The 19,909-nt window shown below is 45.9% G+C and overlaps 2 protein-coding genes across 2 annotated transcripts; one reads left to right on the top strand and one right to left on the bottom strand.

Moving 5' to 3' along the window:
• The first annotated feature begins 702 nt into the window (after window positions 1-702).
• Window positions 703-12,892, top strand: LOC117145101 (dynein regulatory complex protein 9). The gene is made up of 2 exons (XM_033310621.1): window positions 703-1,033; window positions 10,729-12,892. The coding sequence occupies exon 2, from the start codon at window positions 11,552-11,554 to the stop codon at window positions 12,890-12,892; it is 1,341 nt and encodes a 446-aa protein (XP_033166512.1). The 5' UTR covers window positions 703-1,033; window positions 10,729-11,551.
• LOC117145100 (AF4/FMR2 family member 4) lies at window positions 4,208-8,391 on the bottom strand. The gene is made up of 4 exons (XM_033310620.1): window positions 7,952-8,391; window positions 7,253-7,315; window positions 7,020-7,182; window positions 4,208-6,818 (listed from the first exon to the last, which is right to left on the bottom strand). Exons 1-4 carry the CDS (start codon window positions 8,020-8,022, stop codon window positions 4,509-4,511), a joined length of 2,607 nt encoding a protein of 868 aa, XP_033166511.1. The 5' UTR covers window positions 8,023-8,391; the 3' UTR covers window positions 4,208-4,508.
• Window positions 12,893-19,909: the final 7,017 nt, after the last annotated feature.

Raw genomic sequence — 19,909 nt, 5'->3', positions numbered from 1 at the left:
ATCCACCACCCAACTGATTTATGTTTATGGGCTTGGAAAATATTTGCGCCACTTCAAAAGCATTATGATGATTATTAGCATTGTTTGCCATCGTAGTAAAACTGTCATACGTGTCTGGCTGACTGTTGGCCCAACATTTGCAGTTCAACAATATGGGGAAAAAAAGTTGAAAAGAGCAGCGCCAAGTGGAGCTTCGACTGGAGCCAAAGCTGTAAATGTAGCTGTAACGGACAAACGTGAAACGTGACCGACGTGATGTTTATGCGAAAACATTTCCCCCATCATCTGAATAAGTGCGATTTCGATTGCGAGTGTGAGCCGGTGGCATTAGCATCCGACATCGGGTTATATACTCCCCAGTTCCCAGTATCCCCCACAAGCATGCACATCATCAGCGAGCTCCGCTTGGCCCAAAAACGAGAATCGCCTAATCGGCCAAGTAAGGCGCAACTTTGGAGGAGCCCCCACTCGTTTAAAGCAATCCGGAATCGAACGCGGCAGCCAAAGCCCCCAGGAAATTGCTGCTTAAGCACTGAGAAAAAAGTAAGTGCGTTCATTCAAATCTTTGAGATACCATATCACTTGTAAAAGCTGTCTAAAATGTTATTGTTAGATACTTTTATGCACATTAAAAATAAGTAAGCCCAGTACCAATTATAAATTATTAGAAAACCTTGCTTAATCTTTTACGTATTCATTGGCTGCGCTAGTAAACAGCGTCTCAAACTTTTATTTTAAAAGTTTGAAAAGCGTTGTGTTAAGCTTTTTCTGAGTGCCCATATGTATTCCACCGGCAATTTCTGGATTGTGAGCCAAAAGTCGTGCTACGCAGGAGACAAGTGTGTGACAATGCCACGGCTTCAGTTTGGGCCCCAAAGTAGAAGTGGCTCGCAAACTTTGTGCTCCTCCACCAGCCCCACCAAAAAACGAGGAGTTCCTGGAAGAACTTGCCTCGCATATGGCGGCGCTGCAGGACACGGAGCAAGACGCCAGGAATCGCACCCTTGCTGCTGCCGCCGTCGCCATTTTTAGTGTAAATATTTAAACAATAATAAGTTGGCGGAAAAACGTGGGGAAACTCTTACGCTGCCAGCGCGGCAAGGCGAGGCAAAAACTTTTGTTATCTTTTCACCATGAAAATAGCACGAAATTGAACAGGAAAACGCCGCCGGAGTCAGGTGAGAAGTGGTGGTGGTGGCGGGCGGATAGGGAGCCAGGTGACAGGTGGCATGGGAGACTGCTACACATCGACGGGCTTTCGACAGACAGACAGACAGACAGTCGGGCTGAAAGCTGAAAGCATTGCACGTGCACTAATCATCACGGATGGCGGTGCGCACGGGGAATTTGGCTGGTGTATCGCCTTTCATGTTTTCAATTAGCGTTAATGTCAGTGCAGCGCCCGATGAGCTGGAACGGGTACCGAAAACTATGGTATGGTATCTCTCTCCATTGGCCAATGTTTGCGTTTTGACAATACACCGCCCAGCCCTTGCCAAATAAAGGCTTGCTACAGACAAAGGGATATCATATCGCCAAACCCGCAGAAGTTATACCCGGCTTTAAGTTTGTGGCAACTTAACTGAACATGGTTGCATGGCCATTGAGCTGGTTAAGAATTATAGTTAAATATCTTGTATTTATTGGTTAAATGATTCTGTTCAAGACGTTTGAAATTGAAGTTTTGCAAACTTTCGACTGCTAGTGTAACTACAAGTGGAAATTAATTTCCGACGACGGCCTCAATCCATCATTTATGCTCCCCACAAAGCCAACGCTCTTTATTCATACCATAACTGCTCTATAAATATGATCAGGGAACGCGACTTGCCTTTACCCCGAAAATGTCATTTGCATAACCGTCAATCATACGCCACGTATGCCGGCTCTTGCTGTTCCACCTTGTTTGTTTCTGCCCCACTGGGTGCACACACTCCACCACCAACAACACCACCGGATCCCTAACCCAGCATATGTTCGATGGCACTGAAAATTTTGCTTCTCGATTTGCGTTTGCGTTTTATTTCGAAATTGAATTTCAGCACTGATTATATTTTTTCTACCTTCTTTGCCGAGCAGCCAGCGATGGGAATGTGTGCGATGCGGACTTGGGGGAGTCCTGAGGATCCGGCGAGTTCTGATGGGGATGCATTGATTGGTTAGGTAGGTGGTGGTGGTGGTTGGGGGCCTCCCGTTGTTTGCCGGGGGTGCATAAATAAGCGCCACTCAATTATGCAGACTGTGGGCGAAGCAGCCATAATCCTTTATCCTTCCTACCAGCGACGTGTCGATTTGATTTGCTTTGCAATTTATTTTTGAATAGCGCTGACAAGGACACACATCGTGCATATGGTATTTATTATATAATGTTTGCTTTGACAAAACGCTTTACACACTTTTCTAGAAGGGCGTTAATAAAAATAAAAAAAAACCTAATCCATTTTCACAATGTAATTTCAAATCAAACACATATTTACCTTCGCACTTCGAGTGCTTTGGCTTTAATTTCAAAAGGATATTTATTGGAAAAATGTTCATTTGCTGTAAATCGAGCCGGCAATTAGCTGTTTGATAAGACATAGGGTTTTTTTTTGGTTTTCCTGCGACGTCATTAGCTGGAATTTAAAACCTTTTCGCCGATGGAAAAAAGTTTGGGTCAATGCAAATATTTCATTTGAAGTGACACAGCGTTGGAAATTTGTCTGAATTCTCAGCCCCAAAATTGGGGGGCATTTAAATGTGGCCCATTACGTTTTATATTGCCATTTGCCTTTGAGGTTTTGTGTGTTACATTTAATTACGAATTTCTGTTGAAAAAGCACCACTTTAGCCTTCGTCCATCGACCATCGTCCTTGCTCCTCTTCATCGCCACTTTGCCATCTCGATTTTCTTCCTTCATTTCACTTCGGTGTACTTTTTTACTCAAATGTTCAACTCATTAAAAAGTGAAACAAAAATGGGTTCCATGTTCAAGGGGGTAGGAGTCTATTTACCCCAATTTCCCAGCTATAATTGGCTTTAAATGCGAATATACGAAAATATGCAAGGCGACAGTTGCGTGTAGTGCGGCGTACTCCCAATGGTTTGATAAATGTTTAATGACTCGACCACAAAAATTGATTGACATTTGATTTAACTGTTTGATGTGCTTGACTGTTGACATTGCGACAGGCCAATTATATGTATTAATTACATTTTTACTCATGCCCGTTCGGTGCAGAAATTAATTTAAATTAAGTCGCCAGCGAAATAAGTGACTTGAAGTGTAATTAAAAAACTTCATCGAATTGTTTAAAAAATGGAAACCTTCGGGCTGGACTCCTCCACTCAAAAAAAAAATGCAATCCATTGATGGTGATGATCGCATTGATGACGCTCGAAATTCGAAATATAGCAGAAAGGAAAATGTCCTTGGCCACTCAAGTTGATGGAAAACTGTCAGCAACAGTTGGAGGCGCTTGTCGCAAATGAAAATATAAACGCTTTCACTGCCTTCGCTCTGAATCAAATTAAAATTCCAAGTATATATATTATGCACACGCTTATGTAATGTATGTATGCATCTATATGGGGCGGCATTGCATTTACTTCGGCTGGCATAATTTCAATTAAGTTGGCAATTGTTGGCCAAGCAAGCAGCCTCCGCCAGATCTGCTCCTCATATCGGGAATCAGCATATTTGCTGGACGTGGCTTTAACCGCCTGGCCGCACATAATTAGTGTCATTGCCAGCGATCCTGGCCAGCAATGTGGGCCAGCGAATGTGGGGTTGAGGTAATTCCGCGGCCCGCGGCAAAGACAATTGCACTTTTGATAAATTGCGGCCTGGCGGCAACAGCTGCTGATCTTATTACCGATGTCGTTAATGAAATATTTCCCAGGACATTCGTGTGCGTGTGTGTGTGTGTCAGCGCCAAGTATTAATGCGAAATATTGCGTATACGCACAGTTAACAGCTGAATTGTGTCAAGGCTGAACGTGCGTGGTAAACAGAAGTGACAAAAAATGCATTAAAGTGCAGTAAATACTCTATTGTTGTGCATGCAGTGTAAAGTGGTAATAAAAAATATTACATATATTATAAATTAAAAAATATTATTATAAAAATCATTGTTATATAAATGAATTTGTTAACCCAACTAAGAGGCATTCAATGTAATTAATTAATTAATTTTCATGTTGTATTTTAGAGTTTATTCGCTTTATTTGACATGCAACTAAAACTATTGAATTGAACGAGCATTGTTAGCTTGTCGTCGCCTAAGTAAGCAGCAACTTTTTTGTGCGGCTTGAGGTTCGCCATTTCACGAATTTGTCGCTTCTCTTCTATTTTCCATTTTCCACTCTGCGTTTCCTGGATTTTCCCGATTTTTCTTTCGCCCAATGCATTGGCAATAAATCGAGACGGTCGTTCACATTGAATTGGGTGGCTCGGTGGCGCTGGGCGGTTTGGTTTGGTTAACCCAAATGGCAACAAATTAGAGCTCGAAATGTTTTCAGCGTTGTTCTAATTCTTCGCCTCGCTGCCGGTTGAAAAATCGAAATCACTCTCGCTGCCGCCCGCGGCTGGGGGCGTGGCCGGACTGGGGGCGGCGGAGGGTCCTGGATTTGCGGCCTGGGTCGGTTTCGCGCTTGAGCTATCATCCGTTTCGCTGCTGTCAACGAAATTAACGCGCTTCTTCTTCTTGAGCTGCTGCTGCTGCGCATCATTAGGCGCCGCTTGTTTGTCTGTCGTCGAGAGTATCGATGTGGGTTTGAGGGGCTTACTGGTGGCCAGTGGTGTCGGTGGCTCCGCCGCAACGGCTGGACTCTCCTCCACTTCCGGTGTGGCTTCTGTTTCGGGATAGGCTTCCTGCTGTTGCTGCTGCTGCATCAGTTGCTCCTGTCCTGGCAACTCCTGTTGCTCCTGCTGCTGCTGTTGATCCGGTTGCTGTTCGTAGGCACTGTAGTCATAGTTCTGCACCGCGCTGGCATCGTACTCCAGGCCAGCGTAGCTGCCATCTGGTGCGTACTGGGTGGCATTGGGATCGGCTATGTACTGGCCCGTCGCCTCATCGTATATATAGCCCGGATAGGCATTGGGATCATAGCCGGCCGCATATTGATCGGCCTCGTAGTTGCCGTAATCAATATTGGAGTACTCCTGCGGCAGGACCTCGCCAGCACCGCTGGCATCCAGCGTAGCTGCTGCACCTTCGACTGCCACTGCTGCGGGCACATCTGCAGCAACGGCCCCCGCATCCGTTGCGTACGACTGATGCTGATAGTCTGCGGGATTTCCGATTTCGCTGTAAAGCGGCTCCACTTTTGCGCTTTGCATTGGCTGCTGGTTGGCGGAATCGATGCTGGCATAGATGGGCTCGCTGGCATCGCCATAACTGCTGGCATCGTATTGCCCGTACCCGGACAACTCCGGCTCCACCTGCTGTGGCGATTGCTGTTGCTGTTGTTGCTCCACCTCCTGATGTTCCTCTGGCGATGGGTTGGCTGCCAAATTATCAAAAAATCCCTTCGACGATGCGGCTGCCATAGCCTCGCCTGCTGTGGCAGCTACTCCTGCTATTGCTGCCGGTAGTCCTGCTCCTGCTCCTGCTGCTCCTGTCAACCGTTCGCCGTAAATGGCGTTTTCAATATTCTCAATCGACACACCGGTTTTGGGATCCTGGCTGCTTGGCGGCGACAATTGATTACCCCTTGCCAGCTGCTCATCAACCGCAGCCGCTGCTCTTTCGAGTGCCGCCCGACTGGCTTTGACTTCGTCCAGCAAATCGTTGCTGATGCCAACTTTGCCACTAACCGCTGATCCCACTCCCGCACCCACTCCAGATCCCGACTCGCTGGAACGCACGTTCAAGGGGCGTTTGTCTTCGTGGTCGCTGGGTGCGGGAGTGGGCGTGGGCTGGCCATTCTGCCAGGAGGACTCATCGATTTTCAGCTCACCGAAGTATGCTTCAAAGTCGTGGGATGGCTGCTGATGCTGTTGCTGCGGCTCATGATGTTGCTGCTCGCGTAGTATCTGTTTTTCCTGGCCCGGCTCATTATGGCCAACGACAGTTGGTGATTTTTCATACTCGACTTTAGTCACGCGTGAATTTGTCCAGCCATCCAGGTCGCCGGCATCCCTTTGCGGTTGCCCGCCCACATCCTGGCCAGGAGTTGCTACTCCTGCAGGCGGCAGCTCAGTTAACGTCAGCGAAGGCGACGATGTCTTTGGCAATTTATCAAATGTCAGCGAGGATGTGGCCAGCGTGGAGGAAGTGCTGCTCAGTTGCCTCGCACCCTTCTCCTGGCTGGACAAAGTCGATGTGGGTGTCGTGGGAGCAGCAGGACCTGCTGCTGCGCTCGCTGAAGGATGGCTCCTGCCACCCAGCTCCGCCTGATAATCACCTGTCAAGTGGGGCTGCATGCGCTCCGGTAAATCGGCATTCTCATTATCAAAGGCGCGCAGGGTGGCGCGCAAATCGAACAGGTTCGAGGTGCCGAGGGGAGCTGCAGTTCCGGCAAAGAGCTCTGGATAGTAAACAGGATGGCCAGTCGGCATGGTTGGGGGCTGCATGGGCTGCATGGGCGGACCTGCAGGAGTTGCTGCGGCAAACTGGGGCGTCAACAGCATGCCCGCCTGCGTGGGCGTGGCCATGGCAAACGTCCAGTTCTGTGGCGTCGACTGCGGATTGGTCACCGTCACCTGCGGCTGCGGTTGCACCAGCACTGGTATCACTCCGCCGGCGGATGGAGCCGATTGCGAAGTCGTCGTCTGCTGGATGCAACGCAATGTTTGATTCTGCACCAATTTCGCAAAGTACATTTGATATTGCAGCTGTGCAAAGCGGGAAAAAGAAAGATGAAGATAGAGGCTACACGTGATGCACTTGGAAAAATGTTGGATGAATATATACAAGATGCTTCTGTTTTTCTAGACTGTGTTGAATAATTTTCTTGAGTTTCCTCTTTGGTACATTTTCCGGATTTCCCAAGTGTGATTGACTTTACATTTCCCCCGCTTGGCCAGCGGACTTACCTTCATCATTTTAAGCCGCTCGCTCCGCTGCGACATGGCAGCCGTTTGCTCATCGATCCGCTCCAGCATGTGGACCAGCTTCTTGTTGCGCTCGTTGCGTTTGGCCTGCTCCTCCAGGAACTCCTGGTACTTTTGGCGGCTCTTGTGGCGCACCGACTTGTCGCTGGAGTGCAAACACATATCCGTTTACCTTTTTTGAGCAAGATGGTGGGGGAATGACAAAAGCTACTTACAGCTCAGTGCGCTTCTGCAAGATTTTATCCAACTTGTGCTCCAGCTGCTGGCGATTATCCTCGCTGCCCGAAAGCCAAAGGAAGTCGAGAAGAAAGTCGAGTCAAAGGACATGAATATCATTAGTAAGCTGCTGCACATGCACACGAAAAGCTCGGGAAAAGCTGACAAACGCAAATCAATGGCCATGGCTTTTGAGTCAAAGGACATTTCAAATTTTCCTCTCTAAACATTTAATGATTTTGAGCTATGATACAAAGAATATTCGCTTTGTTCTTTAGTTAACATTAAAGTTAAGTAGTTTTTGGCTCTGAGCTTTTATAAATATATAATCTAAAATTCAAATGGAAAGTTTTAACCTTTTTCTTCTCTGTAATGTATCCTTTTTAGAAGTTTATTAATTATTACCTTTGTTTTATGATTCATTTAATTAAATTACATTTACTTGTTACGCCTATAATAAAAACATCTGTGTGATTAAATTCAATAATTGCATAATGAATAAATAATTTACTCAATGAATAATTTAATAACTCTATTTTTTGTTGCATCTTTCGATGTTAACTAGGCTTAATCGTGCAATAATGGCCAAAAAGTAATGAATACCCCGTTAATGTTGCCCATACTTATATGTTGCTATAGTTTGCATTTAATTTTAATTTTTATATTTATTTTTTAGAAATTTATTATGATCTGCTCACCTGCGCTGCAGCTTTTCCTGCAGCAGCTCCACCTGCAGCTTGTAATTCTCGATCTCGGCTTGGGGAAACATTGCTTGGAGTATCCTTGCGCTGCGATCCTTGCCACTTGGCGGTTCTTACTCAACTGGCCATATGCAGAACTACTACGACTCGCTATTGACACAGTTCGCTTGGCACGGGGATATTAATGCGACAGTGTGTTCTATTTTTGAGGCAAGTTTATTCGAATAGCCGCATTTAATGCGAGTTTGTGTGGGTGATTGGCATTTGTTTTGTTGAGTCGCGTTGTCATGGCTGCCCGGTTTCTTGGCCCTTTGCCGCTGGTGCTGCTGGTTCCTTTGCGTATTTATTTTGGTGGTTGCTTGGCATTGGCCAGGGACACTTGGCCCTTATCGATTTGCCTCGTCGACTCTGTCGGCTTGCCCAACGTGCCACGCATTGAGCAACTCGGCGGCAACTAACTTTCGATTTTTCGCCCCATGAATTTTACACTCCGCTCGATGTTCGTTTTTTTTTTTTTGTTTTCTCTGGCCCTGCCTGTGTGGTATACTAATTACACGGCCGGCAAGTAGGTCACTTCTTTTTGAACTCCGTCCAGTTTTGTGTTCTTGGCCAAAAAAACGTGGAGGGTCGTCTGGGGTCGCAGGACACGGCGGAGCCATTTATAATGCATTGCACGGGATTTGCCTGCACGAGTGGGCCCAGCTTCTTCCATTCCTGTTCTGATGAGTGTAAACACATGTTGTTGTCGCACATTCGCAGCCGCAGTTACACTGCGAAAAATTTTGAGTCATTTGTAGTAATTAAAACTTCCAATTACTATGCTATTAGAGTGTGAACAGCTTATATGTATTATGATTAATATATATTTAAAATTAATTTTGAGCCACTTTATAGGCAATTCCTATCCTGTTTTTTCAGTGCATACCCCAGCACTTGTGCTCGTCCAAGCGTGTGGCACCTGAATGTGAATTAATGGCAGTGGCGTCTATCACTCCCCCGGCCGCAGACAAGAGCGCAGGACCTCTCTCACACGCTGACATATTCACACGCTCACCACGGTGTCCTGCCTGTCCTGCATGTCCTGCCTGCCATCATCAGCCTTCCCAGCGTCAGCAGTGACCACTCCCGTGCTCCTGCTGCTGCTGCCAGCGACACCGAAGCCGCAGCAACTCCGTATCCTGCTTGACTTGCTCCTGGCTTTGGCTTTGGCTTTCGCTTTGGCGTTGTCGTGGCGTTGGCTTCGCTCGTCCTGGCTCGCTCCTCTCCATGTGGCACATGTATAGTATATGCCGTGGTTGCGGGCCGCAATATAAAATTTTGGTTATTTACATGGGGGGGATAACAAACGGCCGGGATGGGGTCCTGTCATATGTACGGCAGGTTATCTCCGCGGTTCCTGATGGCTCAGTGGGTAGGGGGAAGTCGAAAGGATCAGGGGCGTTGTTTCAAAGGGTACACACCAGTTTCAATTTTCTAGCTTAAAACTAAGGCATGAGCCTATGGTTTTTACTTTGCCTTTTATTATCTAATATTACATTTTGGAAAACAGCCCCCTTAGTCGCCTTCCTTGACCTTCGCAAAGAGACAAAATAAACGGGTTGCCAAGCGACCTGAACCACGGACAATTTCGTCCTTGTCGCTACCAATTCGACTAACTGAAATACGCGTCATTCTTTAAGCGTTGCCCAAAAATACTGAAAGTGCATTTATGAGTAGCGAAAGAAACGTAATACTTTCCTTTTCGAGTGCAATCTTAAGAGACCATGGCTTTAAATCAACCGTAGGAACGAAATATCTAATAAACTTAAGTGAAGAAGGATACCTGTTCCTGGAAAATATCGCCCACATGACAACTTAAACAATTGCGACATGTTCGGATGTCTGGCGAACTTGAGAGTTCGACCAGTATTTACATATTTATTATTTGGCCGGAACAATTTGCGACAGGACCTTGAAGCTATTAATATCCTGGCGACTTGGCATGTCCTGGCACGCAAGTAATTCTTTTGATTGGATATTGGCTGAGTGCGCGCAAGGATATCAATGAAAAGTTTGTCAAAATCGAACATTTGCATTGGAAATGGACGAAGTGGAAGGGGGCGGGTGTAAACCTAAATGGAAATTGAACATTTTTTGCTGCTGGAAAATTTTGCTAGTGGCGAACTCGGGCGATTTATGTGTTTGACTTTACGCTGCAGTTGTGCCAAAAAGTGTATGTGAGTGCTTATCAGGCGCTGCACAGCGCACTTTTTTTGGGGGCACTTAATTTTGGCTGGCATCCTTAACATCCTTAACGGTCCTGAAATGGCGGCAATGCGCGACCCGAGAGCTTCTTTTGCCGATTTGCAGTCAATGAAGTAGAAAACTGAAAACTTTTTCTTCTCGAGTCTATTAAAAATAATGGCAGCTGAAAGCGGAGCAGACCGCCAAGTGCGAACAGCTACTCCTTCATGTGTGCGCTGCTGCCTCCATCTCTTTCATGCTTCCCTGCTTCCCTCTCTTTCGCTTCGCCTCTCGCCGTCTCTTTCTCTATCTCAGCGTGTGTGTGCGCGAGACATCGGCGGGCATTAAATTAATGTCCGCCCAGCCATTTTTCACTACGGCCTGGTCGCCAGACAAAGCCGCCCGGTGCATTGACCACTTTCGGCGGTTTGCCTTTAAGGCGCAAAGGATCTGGGCTACTTGGTACCCATTCCATGGGGTGTTACATAGGATCATGTTCATACTCATTTAAAAATATAGAAATATTAGCTAAAGAAGTTGCTACACTCTAGGTTCTAGATCGAAAAGGATTCCCCGTGCTGTGCCTCTTAGTTGTGCCTCTTGGTTGTGCCCCTCAGTTGTGCCCCCATAACCCGTGCTGATCGAAAGGTCATACCATACCGTGTAATGCCACGGAGGTTCATGTACTTATTTTATTTTAAACCCTGTCGCTGCGGGCATGCTGGGAAATCGGTCGTAAAGACAGAGTCGGAGAGCAGCGAGCGGCGTGCAGGTTTTGCGGTTAATGCGATAATTTAATTGTAATGCGGGTCTGGAGTCCTGTGCGCCAATAATTTAACTTGCAATCAGCGCGGCATTTATTGGGTTAAACATATAAGCCAAGCGAAGAAGCCGAAGGACGAAGACGCATACTTGCATGCCCAAGGAGTGAATGAACCCCAAGGATACGCGGCTCCGGCTACAGATACAACTACAGGCACAGATACGCAGCGAAAGGGAAAAATGAAAGAGTAGGACCCGAAGGAGCCAGAGGATGGCAAATAAATTCAACGATTTCTGTCCTGCGTGCAATAAGGGTCCCGACGCAGTCAGTTGGGCATTTTCGCACGTAAGCCACGAGGACGATGACAGCAATGAAATATGCAAGCCAGGTCCCGCACCCAAGCATTTTTCCAAGAACGAGGCGTACATGAGTCAGAAGTTGAAAGCCAGCTGCGGGGGGGAGAAGATGAGGTAAAATCCGAGTTCATGTTGAAAGCCAAACATTTATAAACTTCCAGAGCCTGGCAACTGTTGCTAGGAAGGGGGCAGCTACAAGGATTGGCTTCCAAAACCCATTGTCTCGCCGGGCAACACATTTCGGTATTAGTTGCCATGTCGCAAGGACACTCGGCGGAGCAATTGCTGGAGCTGCGACGCATCCTCCTGCTGACCGTCTATAGGAACACGTTGAATCAGCTTGTACTGCAGCAGCGTTCCCAGCGCTTAAATGCCAGGAAACCGCTTTCACTGCCGGCTTCTCTCCGCAGGCGACGCAGTTCGTCGATGGGGGAGCAGGAGAGGCCGGAACGTGTCCTTATTACGGGCAAAGTGCTGCCTAGACTGGAATCCTTGCTGGGTGAGCAGGAGAACGATGCCGATCTGCTTGATGAAGATGTCCTAGATGCACTGAAATTCGAAAGGGATATGGATGCCCTGCGAGCGATTTTCGAGGTAGCCATGAATGATCCGGATTTGGCTGAGAAAAATTATACGCAGCATCAGGATCTAGAAACTGAAGGTGAGAAAGAAAAGGATCTAGAAGATTCGCAGGATTCTGCCGATATGAAAATTATGTGTCTGCAAATTAATGAACAGCTCAAACTCTTTGAGGATGAACAGTTCGAAGATAAGAAGGATGCATTTAAAGGAGAGACAATTGAGTCCTTCGATGACAAGGACATGGCAAGCCTTGAGATTAAAGTGGCGGAAACTCCTTGTCACGAGGATAAGGGTCTGGAAAACATTAAGCAAGCGATTGCCGCGTTGTGTGGCAACAAGAGTGAGGAGTCCCAGGCTGCCCAGCAGCTACAGGAGTCCAAGGATGAACTTAAAAAACTCAAGGAGGACCTCGAACTCGAAAAGCGCGTCACCAAGGACAAGCTGCAGGACCTGGAGGAGCGCATTGCCGACACCAAGTACAAGCTGCGCTGTGTCTCCCGTGTCAATGACCTCGAGTACAGCTTGGTGCAGCGCTGGGAGGAGGGTCGTCTGGCCCAAGGAACCATTTGGGGTGAGAATGCTGAGCGTGCCTACCTACGCGACATCTTGGACATCAAGCAGAAGTTGGCACGAGAGGAGCGGGTAAGCGCTGAGCTTCGCTCCTTCCGCCAGCGGGAGATCGTGGAGCTGCAGGCTAGGATTAAGGAGTGGCAGGAGCGGTATGTCAGCGAGATGCGACGGGTGGATCGCGAAGCTGAAGCCTGGGAGCTCCGCATTCTCGAGCAGAAGAAGCTGCTGCAGAAGCACAAGGAGATCTACGAGGAGCGGATGACCTATGTGCAGGAGTACCGCGCCCAAAAGGAGGAGGAGCAGCGACTCCTCGACCTGCAGATGCACCGCATCGAGTGTGCCGTCAGGTTGCAGGCCTGGTGGCGTGGCACCATGGTGCGACGTGGACTGGGACCGTTCAAGAAGAAACCCAAACGCGGAAAGCGGGGCAAGCCCAAGAAATAAGGCATTATAGAAAGTGAATACATCTAAATCATATCAGTTAATAAAATAACCAGATATCTTGTAAGCTATCAACTTTACTTCTTAAGCGTAGGATCGATTTTACTTTCCTTGCCCTGTTTTCCCTCAGTTTTTCCTGCATTTTCCCCGTGCTTTTCTACCGTATTTTTTCTCGACTTTTTCTGAGCTTTACCCCTGCTTTATGGAAATTAACTTGTGACTTAAAACCAATTAAAAGTTGGACGCGCTGCAGTTAACACGTCAGCGGTCGGCTACTGACGTCGCCCTTAATGACATGCCGCCAGTGTCAACAGGCGCAACTCGAGAATTGTTTACGCGATGCGATAATAATGCTGCAAGTGGCCCAGTGGAGGGCGTACTGTACTGGCCACCCAGTATTCCGGGAGTGGGCAGCAGTTGAAGTTGCAGCTGGAGTTCCATTGTTTCAGCACTTTATTTGTGTTGCCCGCCGTCGTTTCTTTTCTTCGCCGCATTTATTTATCCTTTATGCCGGGCAATGGCCAAAAGTGCTTTATTTGTTGCGCCGCATTCATTGGCAACACAAATGGGCGGCTCGGCAGCCCGAGGGGCGTGGCAGTGTGCCACTGCGGCTATATGCATTTTGTTTTCGATGCGTGCGGAGGAGATAAACTGCGACAATTTGCTGCCCGCTGAATGAGTGGAACTTTTTCACTTCGTTGTCGCAGAAAAAATGGAAAGGAAGGGGGAAGGGGGTGCACAAAAACAAAACTTTCCCACTGGAGTGTGCCAGTGTGGACATTGCAATTTAAAATATAATTAATGGTCGTTGCCGTAATTTATTGAATTTGCATGGCACAAGGCAGGGCATGGCTGTCATTTCTTGTTTGCCGTTTGCCAGTTGGAGGTCCCTGTTTTGCGAATGTCCTTGCGAGCCGAGCGGAGTGTCCGCACATGCACTCACTTTTGTTTTAATGCACTCCGCCCGGTCGGTCCTGGTCGTGGCCGATCCTTCCTCGGCATTGTTGCTGCCCGGCTGGCCGGTGGTGCAACAATAACATCCCGATAATGACTGCCGAAAGTCCATTTGGGGCTGCAAAAATAATGCCCGGTTGCCACTTGGACGCGAAAGTTGGCGAACGAAAAGTCTTGCCAAAAAATGGTACCAAAAAGTTTAAAAAGGCATAGAATGGCCAAAAATTGTGCTGTATTTTCAGAGAGAAAACGTTTTAAAATACACATTTATTTATTAAATATCTGTCGTATATAAGACAAATGGCTTTTAATCACTTCATTTTAATTAAATATATCATTCTTTTCACTCACAGAAAATATGTAAAAATAAATGAGAAATTTAAAAAAAACCTTTAACTATTTTAAGCTAAGTTTTCTAATTTAAAAGAAGCGTATTTTCCCTTTAATTACAAGTGGTTCGTATTCTTGGCTTCACTGACAAGTTTTTTTTACCCCCAAGAATGAAAAAAAGATTACCAATTTTGAAACGGAGTAAAATGGACCATTTTCGGCACCAGCCACCAAATGTGGCCATGCTGGAATGCCGGGCCTATTGTTTGGCCACCATGGCGGATGAATTAATGGAAGATGGGACTTGGACTCGGGTCGGGAAAGGGTTGGGATGGCATGGGCTTTGGGATGCATGGCGAGAAGGCGAGAATGAGGGCAGCAGACAAACAATCTTCCACGCTTTTTCCCCTTTTTTCTCGCTTCATTTTCCCAGCTATCTCTGGGCGGCCCTTTTGCTCGTTTTGGCCTGGTCCAAAGGCAACTCATTCTCGCTTCCTGCACTTTGCATGCCCCGCACTATTTGCAACTTGAAGAAAATGCCGGCGAATGCTCCATAATGGCCACCGCCTCCCCCGTCGACCATTTCCTCCGCTATATAAGTACTACTATATATAGAAGGAGTAACTCCCGGCGTTCCGTGTCATGTGCGTTACTTAAAACATACAAAATGGCGAGGAGTTGGCCTTTTAAAGAGAATGAGAGAGAGAGAGAGGCGCCATTGCATCACCGGGGGAAAAAGGACCCACCGGGGCACCCGAAAAATTTACATACAAATTAGGGTTAATGAGCAGTGAAATTGTTATTTAACTTCAGTTGGCCCGTTAAGCGCTTTAAAGTGCCGGCACCGCTTGAGCCAAAAGTGTGTTCGAATATCTACGTATCTGTGTATCTACGTACTTTGCGACACGTTTTCGAAATTCTCTTTAGGAGCGGACTTAAATGGGTGTCCTTTTAGCGCTTTATCGCTTTGCCGCAGAACAAGAGAATTTAATTAATAATCTTTGCGCATAATTCATAAATTGATTATTGCGCATACGCCACGTGTTCTTAAATTAATTTTCATTCATAACTGTATATATATAGCCATTTGTTCAGTTTTTACTGCCCCGCTGATGCAGCGCACACACAGAGTGCGAGTTTTATTTAAAATTTAATCAAACACTTTAATTTGATTAACAGCGCACGTCTTTCAATATAAATTTATGGCCGCACGACGCATAATCAGAGACCAGAACCGGAGTCGGAATGCCCGACTGCCGGAGTGCTCCAGTGACCAGCCGTAAAAAAGGGTTGACCACCAACCCGATCTCGACTCCCGTCTTTCCCGGGCTTTCAACACATCAACGCCGTCATTTGATATGCGTACATGTGACGGGCGTGGTGGGATGGAAAGTAGGTGGTTGCCAAGTGGGGTCGGGAGACTAATAGCAGCACGTACGTTTGATAAAATATTTTATTGGCATGTATGGGTGGCGTCCTGACGGACCCAGCGATTTTATAGATTTTTCTAATGCTCCGATGAAGGGCTTTGCAACTCGCCCTTTTCTAGGCACATTTTGAAGTAAAAAGCCAGGGAAATAAGAACACAGCGTTTGGTAAACATATTCAATTACAGAATACACATTTTGAAGTTCAAATACCTCCAAAAAATCCTAGACTTTCCGTTCAATTTATTGCTGAAGCCTAGATGATTTATGTGTTCCATCATTTTAATGTATCTTAGCACAAAGTTCTACTATACTTACAGCAAACCCAACTTCTTATCTTTTATTGATTGTTTTCGCCATGCACTTGCCATAAAATTAGTGCAACGTCTGAACGGCAATTTGGCCGCACAAATCATTTTAGCATAATATACAACTCCGGCCCAACTCCGAAGGATCCCAGCCGAACGAGGATGGCATTTTTATTGGCCTACGTGTCCTTTGTGCCATGGCAGTTGCCACAACAGCAACACAACGCACTATCTCGTCATGCGAATCTGGAATAAATCTTTCATTTCATTTCTGGTGCACGGAAGTCACGGCCACCGGTCAGCAAGTTTTTCGTTTTTCATTTTTTTTTGTTTGTCGCCTGCGAAATGCCATGGCGATATGAATGTGAAACAATTCGAGAACGCTGTCATCTTTGAGCGGATACTCGATTTTCGCTGGCGCATTCCATTGAATCGTTCGTTCGGCATAACTTCACAATTAGTTTCGAGTCGTGGATGGCGCGTAATTTATGCTCACTCGGGGGAATCCCCGCGTTCAATGAACCTGTCCACATCAACGCACGACCCACTAAATTGAATTCTTTGTTTTTGGCAACGAACGCAGCAGCAGCCAGAAAAGCTACAAGCTCCATGGCTGAAATGGCAAGAAGGGGAGGAAAAAAATAATAAGTGGAAAAAAGCAAAGCAAAAGTTTTTAGCAAACGGCAATTTTCTGTTATTTCATTTGTTTGCCTGCTTATATTGCCCGGAATAGTTGTTGTTGTTGTTGCCAGGACGCCCGTTTGGAATTTTAAATATGGCGTCTGTTTTGTTTGAAAACGGAAACGAGTGTCTGTCAGTTTATTTGCTTGTTGTTGCCCTCGCAGTCCCCAAAAACGAAGTCAACCAACTTTGGCAAAGGAAATGCCGCCTAATGTGTTAGTTTGTGAGCCAGCCAGCCAGCATGTGTATTATAGGTCGCTGTGTTTGTCCAACTTTGCTGGCAATTGAGAGGCCGTTGCCAGCGGCTCTGGCGAATGGGGATATGGGTGCAGATATTCCATTCATGGTGATTTTTGGGGCTTAAGCAAACCTGGAGTTCACGCACAAAGAAAACAAAGTGCCATGACCCTTGGAAGTCTGGCTAAAAGCATTTAACAGCAGCATAAGACGGAAAATCAGAATGAACGTATACTTTCACCCCTTCTATGGAGTAAAGAAGACGACATCTCTGGAAAAGCAGCATCAAATTTCAGCACACAACAACTCTCACAAACACACACGCACGCGCAGACATACAAATGACACAATTTTCCTCGAGCTAATAAAGTTGACTTTACATTTTTAATAGTCTACTTTTCGGCGCATTAGTTTTAATGCTTATGACGATGCTGTTTAGCATGCAAAATGCATGGAATGCTGGCGATGGTGAATTCATCCCTTTGGGCCAAAGCTGGACCCATTAGATCTGGCTTCCTGGCACCTGACTTGGTTGCCAAAACAAGATTTCTCACTCATTATGCGGGCCACAATAAATATTTGCCTATCATTTTGCTATTTGCATTTGCCAGCGAAATTGATGAACGTCCGCGGCACACGAGCAAATTGAATTGGCCGAGCCATTAACAAAACTGAATTTTGCTTATCGCCATTTGCAATGGCCTTTTCCCTACGACCCTCGAAAAATGACACACACACTCAAACTCATGTGGCACATATGATATTTATGCAGATTTTGCCGCTGCCTAGTAATGAGTAGCAGATAAACATGGCGATAAATTACTGCATTTTTGGGCATTCATTATTTACCATGGAGCGCACTCGCAGTGCTGGCCAAAAATCGAAAATGGTATACGAGTATCTACATATGCACGCACTTAAATCAGGTCCGTCCTTGCGGCTGTCATGGGGCTGCTTTATGGCCGCATTTGCCGGCCATTTCTAGAATTACAACAAATTTTAATTAAATACAATCTGCAGCAAGCAATGCGCATATGTAAATGCAAATGGCTCGAATGCTTGCGGGCGAAACAGGCAAACAGGCAAACAAAAAAAAATAAGCAAATTTAATGCATAAAATAAGAGCACACAATAAAAAGACGTCAAAGTATTTAGCGCACAATGCAGCAGAATGCGACCAAAGCGCTGGGAAAAAACAAAAAAAAAAAAAAAAATTAAACGACATGGCCAGACCATTAAGCGGCACTTGCTCTTTTTCCACGCCCACTTTCCACCCACTCGCCGCCCACTTTTCCAGCCTCCATTGCTCCGCAGCAATTTAATAATTCTCCCTGACAATGCACTTGCTCATTTGCCATTTGCTGTGCATTCAAATTTGTTTCTTGCAAAAGCAAAAATTGTAAAACAAGTGGGAAAAACGCATTTGACAACCTACAAACAGCGCGACCAAAAAACTGCAGCTGGAAATCATACAAATTGCGCATGTAGGGTATGAAAAAAAATTAAGTTTCGGATTGCTTGTTGCTGATGCCTGCCCGCTGGCTGAAAGTTGTTGCCGGTTGCCGTGACAGATGGGTGGACATTTTGTCAGCGAGCTACAAAAAATGGGCAAAAATGCCAAAAAAAGATGGGGGATCTAGATCAAAACGATCTCGGAATACCCTTGTTTTAAATCAAAAGGTGTGAAAATCGTATTGGATTATTGAAGTGCAGCAGAAATCATTGTATAAATCTCTGAAAGTACGCAAGAATGCATTTATACCCGGCAAAATATTGTTGATACTTTCCTAACTTTTACGCACTATATTCGTCAAATCGTCAAATATTTAAAATATAAAGTTGCGCCTTTATCTCCTTGTATTTATTGGATGAACTTCTAGCTTTGTCGTTTATTAAAAGAAGCTTATCTTAGCAGCCAGAAGCTGGAGATCATTTCCAAGTTGATAATCTGGAGGGGAAGTGCTTGCCATTACTGGCTTTCAGCATAGCTACATTAATAATCTGGCTTGGCAAACTATATCATATAGTTGCCATTACTCCGACATAAGGCTCTTACGAGCGGAGACAAAAAACAAATTGTTGACGCCAGATACAAACAATTTGCAATTCAACAGCTAAAGGGATCAGCATGGGACAAGCGCATTTGCTGCTGGAGGATGGAGTTTGGAGTTTGGAGGATACAGGATGGAGGATGGTAATGGGAGTTGTATAAGGGGTAGGGATTGGGACATTTTGGAAGCGTGGTGTGCAGAGCTGGAGTCAGAGGATTTGGCAATCCTACACATGTTTGTGTCTGCCAGTTCTGTTCGGTTTGGTTTGGTTTCTGCTACGGTTTCTGGGCGTTATCAACAGCTGTCTATCTGTGCGTTCCACTTCAGTTGCTGTTAGTTGCGTTTTTTTCTATGTTCAACTGGGTCTTACCAATTCACATCCATGCTCACGAAATGCATTTGTTTTGGGTGTCGACTGATCGATTTTTTTGTTACTGCTGTTAAAATTAATGAATTTGTTTGCTTGACATTTGGGGTCTCAGTTGCTGGCCGAAAATTCATTGGAAGAGCGGAGACCATACTAATTAGCCCAAATGCTGTGACTGCTCTTCCACTGTTAATTGACCATTCAATTGGGCCCAGCATCGACCTTGCCTTGGGCAATTAATGCCACATGTGGCAAACACCTGTCCCACTGCCCCACAGGGGTGATTATTAATTACTAATTAATGAATATTGTTGCGTAACTGGCTCATTACGGTCAATCAGCAGGCGTCGAATTGTGTTTTCCTTCGGCCACTCCGAGCCATTTAACATTTCATTAACAATTTAGAGTACTTAAGTGTTCGGGTGAGCAGATGGAGGTTGAGCACGTGGCTAAAATGACTAAAAAGAAAACACTTAATGAAAATATTACGCGAGTGCGAGTAAATTGAAAGCCAAATGCATTTTAATGCCGCGTTCTCAACTAAAATGAGGCACAAACACAAACAAGGGCGCACTCACACAGGCACACATCCACATCCGCCAACCGGAAGCCGCAATGTGCAATAAAGATTGCAAGGCGCGTGAGTGTTGGTGTGAAAAGCACTG

The sequence above is a fragment of the Drosophila mauritiana genome, chromosome 3R, assembly GCF_004382145.1.
Source record: "Drosophila mauritiana strain mau12 chromosome 3R, ASM438214v1, whole genome shotgun sequence".
Classification (NCBI taxonomy): Eukaryota; Metazoa; Arthropoda; class Insecta; order Diptera; family Drosophilidae; genus Drosophila; species Drosophila mauritiana.
This window is presented reverse-complemented; position numbering and strand designations above follow the sequence as displayed.